At 26.4% G+C, this 14,188-nt stretch overlaps 1 protein-coding gene across 1 annotated transcript in view; it reads right to left on the minus strand.

The window, feature by feature from the left end:
• Positions 1-14,188, minus strand: part of LOC136071819 (cilia- and flagella-associated protein 46-like) — a 69,792-nt gene that overhangs the window by 17,041 nt on the left and 38,563 nt on the right. Inside the window, exons 25-29 of the mRNA XM_065797241.1 lie at positions 8,290-9,244; positions 7,813-8,046; positions 7,308-7,517; positions 4,746-4,919; positions 4,114-4,276 (exon numbers count right to left, since the gene is read on the minus strand). Coding sequence (XP_065653313.1) covers positions 4,114-4,276; positions 4,746-4,919; positions 7,308-7,517; positions 7,813-8,046; positions 8,290-9,244 — 1,736 coding nt within the window. The remainder of the gene's footprint in view (positions 1-4,113; positions 4,277-4,745; positions 4,920-7,307; positions 7,518-7,812; positions 8,047-8,289; positions 9,245-14,188) is intronic.

The following is a 14,188-nucleotide window of genomic DNA, read 5'->3' on the forward strand; positions in this document are numbered from 1 at the left end:
ATAATAAAATGAACATCCTTAATAAACACCACCATCTAATAGACAAAAATAACAACAACAAGGTCACTTCCAGTAATATAGAAATTGCTAACATGTTTAATAATCACTTTGGAAGTGTTTTTACGGACGATAATTGCTATTTGCCTAATATTGCCACTTATGTTAATGATCCAATAAGTATTGACACGGTTCATTTTTCCGTGGAGTCAGTGTAGAAAACCTTAATGGGAATTAATCCAAGTACTTTGTTTGGTCCTGATGGTCTACCTAATGCAATTCTTAAAAAGTTAGCTCATGTTTTATGTTTTCTTCTTTCATATATTTTTGAGGCTAGTTTTACATCAAACGCTTTACCTAATCAATGGCGCAAAGCTTTCGTCTCCCCAATTTTAAAAAACGGAGCTACATCGGATCCTAACAACTATAGACCCATCTCTATTACTTGTACTTGTTGTCGAATCATGGAAAAATTATCAACTCACATATTATTGAATACCTAAATAAATATAACATAATATCTCCTAGTCAGCACGATTTCCTCAATAAACGTTCTACATGTACGAATCTTTTAGAATCTACTAACGATTGGAGTACCGCACTTGACAATCATCTGATTACAGATATTATATATATCGACTTCCGAAAGGCGTTTGATTCCGTATCTCATTCAAAATTAATATTTAAACTTTCATTATACAATATTCGTGGTAACCTTTTAAAGTGGATCACTGCATTTCTCACAGACAGATCTCAACAGGTAAAGATTAGTAGTGCTTTATCAGATCCGATTTGAATTGTAAGTGGTGTACCTCAGGGTAGTGTGCTAGGACCAACTTTGTTCTTATTATTTGTAAATGACTTATCATCTGTAGTAAACAATCTCGAATGCACAATAAAACTTTTTGCTGAAGATTTAAAGTTATACAGTTCGTATCGCAATATGGATCATAGCCACGATTTAACTGTTGCTCTTGATAGAATAATTATTTGGTCGGATACTCGGCAATTGCCAATCGCCAGTAAGAAATGTTTTGCACACAGAATAGCACTTTCTCTGTTGCATAGTATTAGTTTTAATTACAAGTCAGGTGATTGTATTCTAGCTGGGTCATCTAACCCAAAAGATCTTGGAGTAATTATGGACTCCCGCCAAAACTACAAAAAACACATTGCCAGAGTCATTCATGTAGCAAATACTAGAGCATACCAAATCTTTACAGTTGCTTGGTTTGGATTCTCTGGAACTCAGACGTTTAAAACATGATTTAGTCATATGTTTCAAAATTATGCATAATTTGGTTTGCATAGATAAAAACTTGTTTTTCGAAATTAACAATAATAATTATACCTGTGGTCATACTTTTAGGATTCGAAAGCAACCATGTCAACTCGACATTCGCAAATATTGTTTTTCTCAACGAGTTGTAAATATCTGGAATAATCTGAATAATCTCAGAAGCTGTAAATGCTGATAACATTTGTATTTTAAAAAATAAAATAAAATGGTGCAATTTCGATAAACATTGTGTCTATATAGTAAATGAATGAAATCTTGAATGTTTCTATTATAAACTATATTTGTTCCTATGTACTTTGTTTTCTTATTTAAGGGCATATTGTCAGTGTCTACTTATTAGACCTGTATGTCCTTTAGAACATGTATTTTTCTTTTTAAACTTGTTCTAATAAATATTTATTTATTTACTTTATTTATTTATATATATACATACATATATATCTATATACATACATATATATATATATATATATATATATATATATATATATATATATATATATATATATATATATACATACATTTATAAATATATATTTATATATATATGTATGTATGTATATATATATACATATATATAAAAATTAAATATATATCTAAATTAAAATCCAATATATATTTTTATATATGCTAGTAAATTTTTCCTTTAATATATAAATATAATAGTAAAACACCTACAATTATTTTTATATTTATAAATACAATAAAATTATCCACAAATATAATATATATGTATCTATATATATAATGTATATATATATATATATATATATATATATATATATATATATATATATATATATATATATATATATATATATATTTATATATATATATATATATATATATATATATATATATATATATATATATATATATATGTATAGATATAGATATAGATATATATATATGTATATATATATATATATATATATATATATATATATATATATATATATATATATATATATATATATATATATATATATATATATATATAAATATATAAACTAATTTAAAACATCAAACAATGCGAATTCTCTCAATACTAAATAATTTATTTGAAATTTTCGCCTGATTATAGGCACTGGCATCATCAGCATATAATATAATATAATTACAAAAATTGTGACCATTAAATAACAACAAAATTTTTTTTAAATTTTGACGCCACCTTTATAATGGCTTCTTTTACTTAAGTATGAAAAAAATAAAATCTAAAAATTTGTTTTAACATATTGTCCATTGTCCAAATTAATACCACCGTACATTGGAGAACATTGATGTTTTTGTATCTCCAAGGCTTCACGAACTTTTCTTTCAAATTTTTCATCCTCAACTTTAACTGTTTCTGCCCTATCCCATTCAATATCCTCATCGCAATTTACTTTATGCAAAGCTAATGCAGACTGGTTTAACTTGCCTTCAGCCAAAAAATTTTGGTGTTGTTGAACCCTTGTTTTTATTTGAAGTTTCGATTCACCGACATTTTGGAGCATTTGCACTTAGTTAAATAGGTTCCAGGTTGGCTGTTGCGTGGTAATTTTGATTTATTTCTAGACGTTAATAGCGTTTTTAGGTTAGCATTTGACTTAAAAACAGTTCTGTAACCAGCTTTTCTGAATATTCTTCTAAGTCTAGGAGATATTATTGGTATCCATGGTAAAGAAATTGTAGGAAGGTTATTAGAATTAAATAGAGTTTCATTTTTATTTGCTAAACGTTTTTTTCGAACATGATAAGAAATATCTTTAAGCATTTTTTCATCGTACCCATTTTCAGTAAACACTTGAATTAAAAAATTTATCTCATCTTTTAAATGGTTTTCGCTGTGTTTACTGAAGTGTTTACTGAAAATGGGTACGATGAAAAAATGCTTAAAGATATTTCTTATCATGTTCGAAAAAAACGTTTAGCAAATAAAAATGAAACTCTATTTAATTCTAATAACCTTCCTACAATTTCTTTACCATGGATACCAATAATATCTCCCAGACTTAGAAGAATATTCAGAAAAGCTGGTTACAGAACTGTTTTTAAGTCAAATGCTAACCTAAAAACGCTATTAACGTCTAGAAATAAATCAAAATTACCACGCAACAGCCAACCTGGAACCTATTTAACTAAGTGCAAATGCTCCAAAGTGTCGATGTCGGTGAATCGAAACTTCAAATAAGAACAAGGGTTCAACAACACCAAATTTTTTTGGCTGAAGGCAAGTTAAACCAGTCTGCATTAGCTTTGCATAAAGTAAATTGCGATGAGGATATTGAATGGGATAGGGCAGAAACACTTAAAGTTGAGGATAAAAAATTTGAATGAAAAGTCTGTGAAGCCTTGGAGATACAAAAACATCAATGTTCTCCAATGTACGGTGGTATTAATTTGGAATTTGGTCAAAATTTAAAAAAAATTTTGTTGTTATTTAATGGTCACAATTTTTGTAATTATATTATATTATATGCTGATGATGCCAGTGCCTATAATCAGGCGAAAATTTCAAATAAATTATATATATATACTCTCGTACAAGATGTCAACATTTAAATTATATATATATATATATATATATATATATATATATATATATATATATATATATATATATATATTGCAGATATAAATAGAAATTTAGCTGCATATAAAACATCACAATAATGTCATTGAAAAATAGACATCTTGGAAGTTTCAGTACATCAACTAAAAGTTTTAGTTTGTATAGTCAGTATTCACACATAAAAGGCATTAACTTAGGCAAAAAAGATATTTGTTATTTTGTATACAAATTTGAATATAAAAATAAATAAACTTGAAACCTTGCAAACCATCTTTTTTCTTTCCTGCTGTGCCACCATTAAAGACACCACCATAAAGATATTTGTAATCCGGAGAGTGTTGAAGAACCAAATACGTAATTTTGAAAGGGATTTCTTTTAAAAGTTGAAAATGATTTTTTGAGACTGAAAGTCGCTGCCACCACTTTAAATAAAATTTTAGATACGCAATGTATAATATAATTTATATTTGTGTTTATGAACATGTGTTTTAAATTGAAAATTAAATAAAAACTGTGATTGATTACTTAATATATTTATTATTACTATATCATATAGTTATTTTTTCTTAAATGAAATTCTATTAAATGAAATTCTATTAAATGAAATTCTATTAAATGAAATTCTATTAAATGAAATTCTATTAAATGAAATTCTATTAAGTAAAATAAATTATATTATATTATAATATAATTTATTTTACTTAATATCATTTAATAGAATTTCATTTAAGAAAAAATAACTACAAAGTGCACAACACTACTAAATAAACTCATAAAAACAACACTGTCATAATAAAAAATCTAATTTATAACAATAAAGGTCAAATTGAACAAACAAAAACACAGATCTCATAAAAATACACAGATTTTCATTATAAAAACAATATCTACCTCATATTTATTTAAGTTCTTCATGTGTGTTTCATTTGTAAAACCATAAGGAGGTTCTTCAAACCATTTTTGAGAAAACTCTGTGGTGTTAAAAGCCAAGGCACTAGCTGAGAGTGTTGCATCAGCAAAAACATATTTTAAAACTTTTCTCATGTACAGTGAAAAACAGCAGCTCTAGAAAAGAAAAACTTAAATATAACTGAAAGTAACACTCAAACCATGGTCATAGACAAGTAGAAGTTTGAAGGGGGAGATACAGCCCACTCACTTTTATAAAGGGGGATATAGATCCCTACTTTTGTTTTTGTTGCGCCTTTAATTAAATATATTTATAAACAATATGAAAATATTTATAAAAACTTCACTTTTTGAATATGTAAAGAAAAAAATTTTGCATTTAAACTAATAAAAATAAAAATAATAATAAAAAAAATATATTTTAACAGTTGATAAAGTAGCTTCTTTAATCTCTCAATTTTTTTAATCTCTCAATCTCTTTAATCTGAGATATGTAATATATTTTTAAAACTTTTTTTAAATATAAAAAAATTTAGTATAATAACTCCATAAGCAAATTAACATAATATTAAAGTCTATCTATAAATAAATATTACTTGGCAAGGTGTGCCTTTTTAATTAATGTCAGATTAAGACATGCATTTTTTGCTTAGTCATTTTCCAAACTCTGAATTCCATGCAGAAGAACACTTGCTAAACGCCTAAAAAGATTTTTTGATGATAAACTAAAATGATAATATATGTCCATTATTGAGAGAATGTTTAGAAAGAGTATGTTGTAGATAGTCTTTTTCAGAGTATGTTGTAGAAAGTCTTTTTCTACAACATACTCTGTTTTTTTGCTTTTTCACAAAGCGTAACCCAATTCTAATTAGCTGATAAGTACACTCACAAGAAACTGTCAAATATCCCTTTGAAACCACTAAAATGAGTCTTTAGCTTTATTGATAAACTAGATAAACTAGTCATATTTTTCTCCAGCCACCATGTCATGGTGGCAGAAGACCTCTCTTCAGTTTCAGAAAGACTTACATCATTGATGCAAGTTTCAATTTAAGTCATATCTTCATCTATTTGAACCTTCAAATGTGTGACCTTTTTTATTTGGTTGTCCTACTTCCATTTATTCTAAAAATGTTGCAGGAAATCAAGTTAAACGCTTTTTAAAAATAAAATAAATGTTGCCAGCTGCCATAAAAGCATTTGCTCCTGTTGATCATCTGTAAACAGAAAATTCTCCTTAAATTCTGTCACTTTGTAGTTGTCACAAAGCAAGTTGTAACCAAAACTGACTGAAAAATAATGCTTGCAGACAGCTATCAACCCTTCAGTGGTTTGCACAAAGCTTTTTTGGTATCATGTGTAACAAGTTGAATTCATTTGGGTCCTAGCCCTGATTTCATAGATTTAAATTGCTCTTAATATAATTGGACACTCTTATCGTAACCAGTAGTTCACAATTGACAATGGTCATCATTTAATAAAAGGAGTCATTTTTATGTCATCTAATAGAAGGGGTTGATGGACCAACAACTTGTGGAAATGGATTTTCAGGTTCTGTTGGTTAATTTCTTACTGAAGTAAAGACTTTCAGTTTTTTTTCCTGGAGAAAAAGACTTGACATTAAGGATGTTGAAATTAAGGCAATTAAAAAAAGGGTTATTATTTACTTTTTTATGTCAACAGACTTAAAAGTTTGTGTATTATAAAAATAGTGTTTCTTCCTTCAATCAGTGACACATCTAAAGTTATGCAATACCTAGTGATGCTATTTTTAGGGTAATAAAATTAAAATAACTCTTAATTTAATGAACAAAATAATAAAGTAACAAAGTTTATTTAATTTAAAGTTATTTAAAAAAAGTTTTTATTGGTAAATTATAATTGTTAATTTGTTAAAACCTCATCAACAATTGATGACACCCAAAGGTTGGAAAAAGGTCTACTCTCCAGAAAAAGTATGGTCAATATATTAAAATAAAATTACTCTGAAACACGCATCAAATAAGAATATTATCTGTGTTTGATATTTTATTTCCATAAAAATAATGGACATAAAAAATATGTAACCAATTATATTTTATATATTTTAAGTAATTTCTGAAAGCACAAACTTGGGTATAATTACCCAAAATCAAACATTAAATTCAAAAATTTTTATTTTCTAAAAAAAAGTTTCTTAAATTTCTTGTTACATAAGAATACATCTTTTCGCTTTAAAAAAAAAATTATCGCTGTACTTTATTATAAACTTTATCTTCATGGAACACCTGAGTAATAGTTTTCATTATTTTATACTTTGCAAGGCTAACTGTTTGTGATTGCTTTACTTGCTCTTTCATTTTGGTACCTAAATTGGTACTGAGAACCAAGTATTTTGAGTAGTATTGTTACTGAATACTAAAATTACAGTACTGTGACATCATTATCCTACTTGAGTATCTTTTTCATTTTATATTATTTAAGCCCCAAACAATTAAACATTAAAATTGATTATAAGTAGAAATTAAAGTATTTAAAAAAAAATATTTGTCATAACTTTACCTGATGCAAAGCCAACAACTGAAGAGCCACACATGAGTCTCTGTGCCCAATACTTTCTAGTAAATGAAAGGATGTTTTTTTGACTATTTCAATATGCCCTTTCTCTAATCCATGATAAATAGCTGCCATTGTGTATTCCATACTTTGAGATGCTGTTGAAACAAAAAAACCAAGAGAGGAATGATATTGCAAAATATCTCTTTGCTTTTTCTAAAAGATTAAAAAAATGTGTAAATACTTACTGCTGCAAATTTAGTGTGAAAAGTGCTGAAAACATATTTGGGCACAGTTCTAATATAATTTTCACACAAAAATTTAATATAAAAAGATTAACAAAAAAGCATAATAAAATTTTAATATAAATGTCTTTTATAAGTATATTGTGTCTTTGCCATAAATACACAGACACACACACAGACACATGCATATAGGTATAAAAATACATTTCTAGATTTTTATGTTAAATATTTTTTGTTGATTTTTGCCTCTTTTATTCAAAACTTACCTCTTTTATTTCAAAACTAGAAAAAGAATCTGCAGTTTTCACTTTTGAAACATAATTTAGTAACTGCCCAAGCTCTCCAAGAGTTTCCACATACTGATAAGATAATTTTTCACAAGAAACTAACAATGAATGAGAAATATTGATTGAGGTAACAACAATTTCTTGAACAGTATCATACCACAATTGTTCAAACTGTGAAATTTCCGGTTGCAAGTCCACATATTTATCTATCACCTATAAAATAATAAATGTACTTCTCTTTTTTAGTTATTTACCTATTTAAGCAATAGAGGTTTTGAACAAAGTGTTATTCGAAATAAAAGAGAGTGTTATTTGAAATAAAAAGCACAACAATGTAATTTATTTCAAATAACACTCTGTGAAAAAAGTATATTTGAGTAATATTTAAATTTTATTAAATTTTTTTTCTCTTGTTTTATTTGTATTTATTTTAATCATGTGTAACTAAGTTCAAACCTGATCAATAGCTGATTTCTTTTCTTCTACTAAACGCTTTTGTACAGATTCATTGATAGCTATTGCTAATATAAATTTCATAATGGAGGAAAGAGATGAATATGAAGAAAATAAATAGCGGTGAACTGGAAGGAGAATGGAATCTAATTCAAAATTACCAATTGTAATTGCACAATTTCTAATTTCTTCAAAAATATTCTTTGCTTGAAAATAAAAATCTAAATACTCTTCTTTTTTCATGTGTCCGTTATGTTCAACTATTTCTTGAAAAAGCTTAATTATCAACACCTGCAACTGAAGACTTTCATTTTTAAAACCTAACTGATTGAGAGCATTCAAAGACTCTTGGTACTTAAAACGTGCTTGAATAAGAAGCTCAACGTTTTGTTCATCTAAATAATTTATTGATTCATAATGCAAGATGTCACCTAGCTTTTGTGTTAAACGAGCTCTCATAAAATTGTAGTCATATGCTTTAAATGAACTTTCCATTTTTTGTATTTTTTCTTCAACATTTTTTAAGTGGAATTTAGACTTCACCACTAAAATATTTTTGTTACTAAAAGGAATTTTTTGAGATAAACAAAATGTCCTGGAAACATCAATGGCTAAATCAACAATAAGCAGAGCTCTTTTGAACCAAGTATCAGTGGATGAAAAGCCTGGATTGATTAATAAAGTCATAGCTTTTAACAAATCTCTTTGATTATAAAATATAAATGCCAAATGGTATTCAATTTTTGCACTTCCTTCTTCATATTCAACAGTGTGAGCAATAGTTTGAGCTTCTTGTAGCAAATATAACGCTTTTGAAAAATTTTTAAGCTGAATAAATAACTCTGCAATTTTAATGTAATAATCCACTTTAAATGTGATACTGTCTGGTAAATGACTTTTGGTTGATGAGGCTAGTAACTTTTGATTTTTATTCCATGAATACAATTCTTCTTGATTTCTAAAAATATTTTTAAAAAATGTGCAAGTATCAATTGTAAGTAAGTATCGATTGTAAGCAAGTATTGATTGTAACTGTAAGTATCGATTGCAGTACAATGAAAACTTTTAAACTTTTTTTAAAAAATTTTTAGTTTAAAAACCTAACAGCTTTTGTAAAAAGTCTTATTATTGAAAACAAATAATATTGACTGTTATTATTGTAATCATATATAGTAGTAACATAATAACAATAGTAATAAAAATAAAGAGTATTTTTTTGACAATATTATTAAAATAATATTATTAAAAATAATAATAATTTTAATAATAATATTATTAAAACTTTTTTGACAGTTTATACAACATTTTCTGTCATAGCTGTTAGAGAAAATGCACTGGCCTTTTGGAAACTATAAAAAAATAAATATTTATTTAGGCCTGGTAACTACACTATGTGCTTTTAAATGTTAGAGTTGTGGTTAAAGAAAAAAAGTATGGTTGATAAAATTAACAACAAATATGTTTCTGAAAAACTTCTATACCATTACTGTTAAAAAACTTCTATACAATTACTGGTGAAATTTTGATGGTCTTTGAATGACATGCTAGGAGGAATCCTAGACGCTTAACGCTTTTGGCTATTTCAGTTTGCTTAAACGCAAACTGAAAATGCCAAAATCTCAAGCCAAAAAACTTTGTAAAGCTACAAAATCACTCAACATCATTTCAAAAGTCACCTCAGCTATTGACCAAAGCCAGATTAGCAACTGAGGAGCAATGAATATACTTCTTGAGTTGGTTTCTATCTTTCTTTGAGGGACCCTGCTGTAAACCATCACAAACTAAGTAGACCATTACACTTTTGGCATGGAAAAATAAAAATATTGGCTTCATCACATATTACTCAAGTAGATTCATTAGGTGCAGACAAATTACTACTGAATAGTGCTATTTAAGTTAAAAATAAGACACATTTAACAGCTATTAAATCAAGTTTGCCAAAAATCATTCAAGAGCAATATTACCTCACCTATATTTGCACCAATGTTATCATCTACAGAAAAACATGTTCTTCGATGTTATCATTTGACAACTGTTAATGTGTCAACCATGTTCAATGAGTACCATCAAAGTTTCTCACAAAAAGAAATCAGTTCAAGATGTTGTACTAAAAAACTATGGTTTTTTAGTACAACATCTTGAACTGAGGAGGAAAAAACCATAATATACAATTTTAAACATTTACCATTTAAACCAATTACAATTACCTTTAAGCATAAAGATAAAACTTTGCAAGGATAAAACTTTGGCTCAACAAATAGAGTTTTTCAATCTAAGAGTTAAAAAAAGCATAGCTATTAATCGAAAGAAGCAGGTATACTGAATAAACATTTAAAAACATAATTCACAAATGCATTAAAGACATATGCTACATCTTTCTCTTTAAAGCCAAGCAACAATATGTTTATGCTTTTATATCTGATGTATCCACCTCTCTGAGTATTGATTCTGCTGATGATTAATACAGTTCAAATAGATTAATACCAACCATTCATTCACAGTTTTCAAACCATCAAACAATATTTTTTTCATTTATTTGAGAAAGGTAAAACACCTCGCTTGTAAATATGAAGACTTAGGTGCACATTAATAGGGAGTGGTAGTAATGGCAGGTTGTAAGCAATAAGTACTAAGTTCAACTCACAGTACATCTCTGTTCACACTACATCCTGGTTCACACTAGATCCCTGTTCACACAAAGATGGAGTTCCAAAATAAATTAGCATTAAATTGCTAAATTAACCAAAAAACAATTCTAATGTAAACTCACTCATTAAAAGATAAGTTCAAACAGAAAAAAACAAAACATGAAGTGAAGAAATCCTTTAATAATTTTTGAGTATGATAAACCAAGGCATATAAGCTAAACAAACATAAACTTGTTTACAGTATTTTCATATGTAGGCATTTAGAAAAAGTTTGAATCACTTAATGGTGTAAGTCTATTGGCTTTGAATGAATAAACATATTTTGATATAATATAATAAATAAATATTTATCTTGTTCTAACTATTACTATCTCTCTCACTCTGTTACTTATCAAATCATCCTACATTGTAAGAAGAATAGCTAATGGTAAATGCCATTTTTCTAAATAGGTCATTTAAAAAAAAGCATCAAAATTAAACTTTGAAATTCATCATGACATCCTAAATATTAGTTAATGCAAATAAATAAAAACTGGTTTAAAAGAAAACTTAGTTAATCCAAGTCATTCATCTTCTCAAAAAATATTTTAGATTACTCAGATATATATATATATATATATATATATATATATATATATATATATATATATATATATATATATATATATATATATATATATATATATATATATATATATATGTATATATATATATATATATATATATATATATATATAATTATATATATATATATAATTATATATATATATATGTATATATATAATTATATACATATATATATATATATATATATATATATATATATATATATATATATATATATATATATATATATATATATATATATATATATATATATATATATATATATATATATATATTATATATATATATATAATTATATATATATATATATGTATATATATAATTATATACATATATATATATATATATATATATATATATATATATATATATATATATATATATATATATATACATATATATATATATATATATATATATATATATATATATATATATATATATATATATATATATATAGGCTACAGAAAGCGTCACTGAACCCACATGCTTTCATGCTTTTCATGCTTTTTTAGGAAAAAACCAAAATCGAATGTAACAGAAAAAAGTCTTACAATTAACATAAAAGTGCAGATAAAGATGAGTGCTAAAAAATAGTTTGACCTATAGCCATCCACTTTATCAGTAACAAAAAAACAAAAAACAATGTTGTTGGTAACTGTATTACCATCCTATTTATTAGTAACAAAAAAAAAAATTTGTTGGTAACTATGTGTATGTAACGCTACCATGATGCTTCTGTGATAATAAAACTGATGAAACCTTTTCATCACATTTCCTTTAAAAAAACAATCCTTTGTCACCTGCAGAGCTTTTACAAAAAAGTTTTTATGAAGACTTTTCAATGCCTGAGCAACTTTTTTTAAACAAACTGTTATCTAAATAAAGTAATGGTTTATAAAAAAAAATTTTCAATATTTGAACACCAAAAAAAACATAATATCCTAAATGTTGCAAATTGTATATTGTAAATGTTAGTCCAATTAATAGTTTTTCAAATAAAAATCATGGTTGAAAATACCAGGATATCATGATTTGATAATTTTTGTGTGATAAATGATATGCTATTATGATATAATATCATAACAGTAAGCAAAAGTATTTTTTACAAAATTCATCGATAAACATCATGTTAGTTAACAACTGACAAATTCCATGGAACAGCTTTGTTCACAAAAGTTTATATATCAAAGTTTTTTAGTAAAAAAAGACTGGGAAATGAAAAAAAAAGCTATATAATATATTTTTCTGTAATAAATATCCTTCATATTTAGATGATACCAGCCCAAATCCAAACCCTCAGTTGATGTATGCATTTCAGCGCATACTGCAGTTCCTATTTATTATGACATCATAAATGATTTTTTATGTAAGCTAAGTATGCAAAGATATTTGTGTATGTATATGTATATATATATATATATATATATATATATATACACTGAGGCATATTCGTTTAGACGCATCAACTATTTTCTCTTTATCTTAATTTTTTTCTATGTATTATCAACTGATATGCATGCAAGTTATTATCAAAATAATTGTTGTGTTGTAGGCTAATAAAAACCACAAAAAATTTTTTTCTATGTGTCTTTATTAACATGAGAGTATGTTTGATATACAAAAGCACATTTTTTAATTGGAATATATCTATAGACGCAATCAGGTTAATAACGGTAATTATTGATTTTAAATCCCTTTTACACAAATAAATTGATAAATTTTAGTGTAATTTGATCTTTTGCTCTGCCAGTATCATTTTTATTGCATTTTACGAAATGCCTAAAGGAAAGTATTTGACAGATGCTAAAAAAATACAAATTAATTTATATCGTGGCTCAGAAATCTCACCAGCACTTTCTATACGAAAAATAGCAAGAAAAATTGGAAGATCTGACCATGTTGTACAAATCTACATTGCAAAAGGTGACAATTACGGTGTAAAAAAAAGCAACAAACGGCAACAAAGTATTAACAAATCGGCAAATTAATCGAATTCGCTTCGAAGCAACCAAAAATAAATTGAATGCAACACAAATAAAGGATAAATTATTATTGCCTGTCACCAATAAACATGTTGCACATATTCTACTACAACACCAAACGTAAAGTGGAAGAAACCACACCAAAAACCAATGTTAAAAAAACACCATAAAATTGCTAGATTACAGTTTGCTAAAAACCATATGCATTGGACTCATGAGTGGCAAAACGTAATATTTTCAGATGAAAAAAAGTTCAATTTAGATTCCGGACTCTTACAGTTGTTATTGGCATGATCTAAGAGGAATAAATGACCCACAAACAAAACGAAATTATGGAGGAGGAAGTTTAATGGTTTGGGGTGGATTTTCTTATTCAGGAAAATTGACTCTGTGTTGTGGTTTACCTAAAATGAACTCGATAAAGTATACAGAAATGTTGAATGATGTTCTCATAACTTATATGGATGAAAACATGGACGATAATGCCATATTTCAGCAAGATAATGCTGCAACTCACACATCTAGGCATTCTATGAAATGGTTTAAAGACCACAACATCCCGGTTCTCGAATGGCTGGCTTGTAGCCTGGACTTAAATCCAATCAAGAATGTGTGGGGAATGCTATCAAGAAAAGTTTATGA

Source organism: Hydra vulgaris, chromosome 05 (genome assembly GCF_038396675.1).
Source record: "Hydra vulgaris chromosome 05, alternate assembly HydraT2T_AEP".
NCBI classification, from domain to species: Eukaryota; Metazoa; Cnidaria; class Hydrozoa; order Anthoathecata; family Hydridae; genus Hydra; species Hydra vulgaris.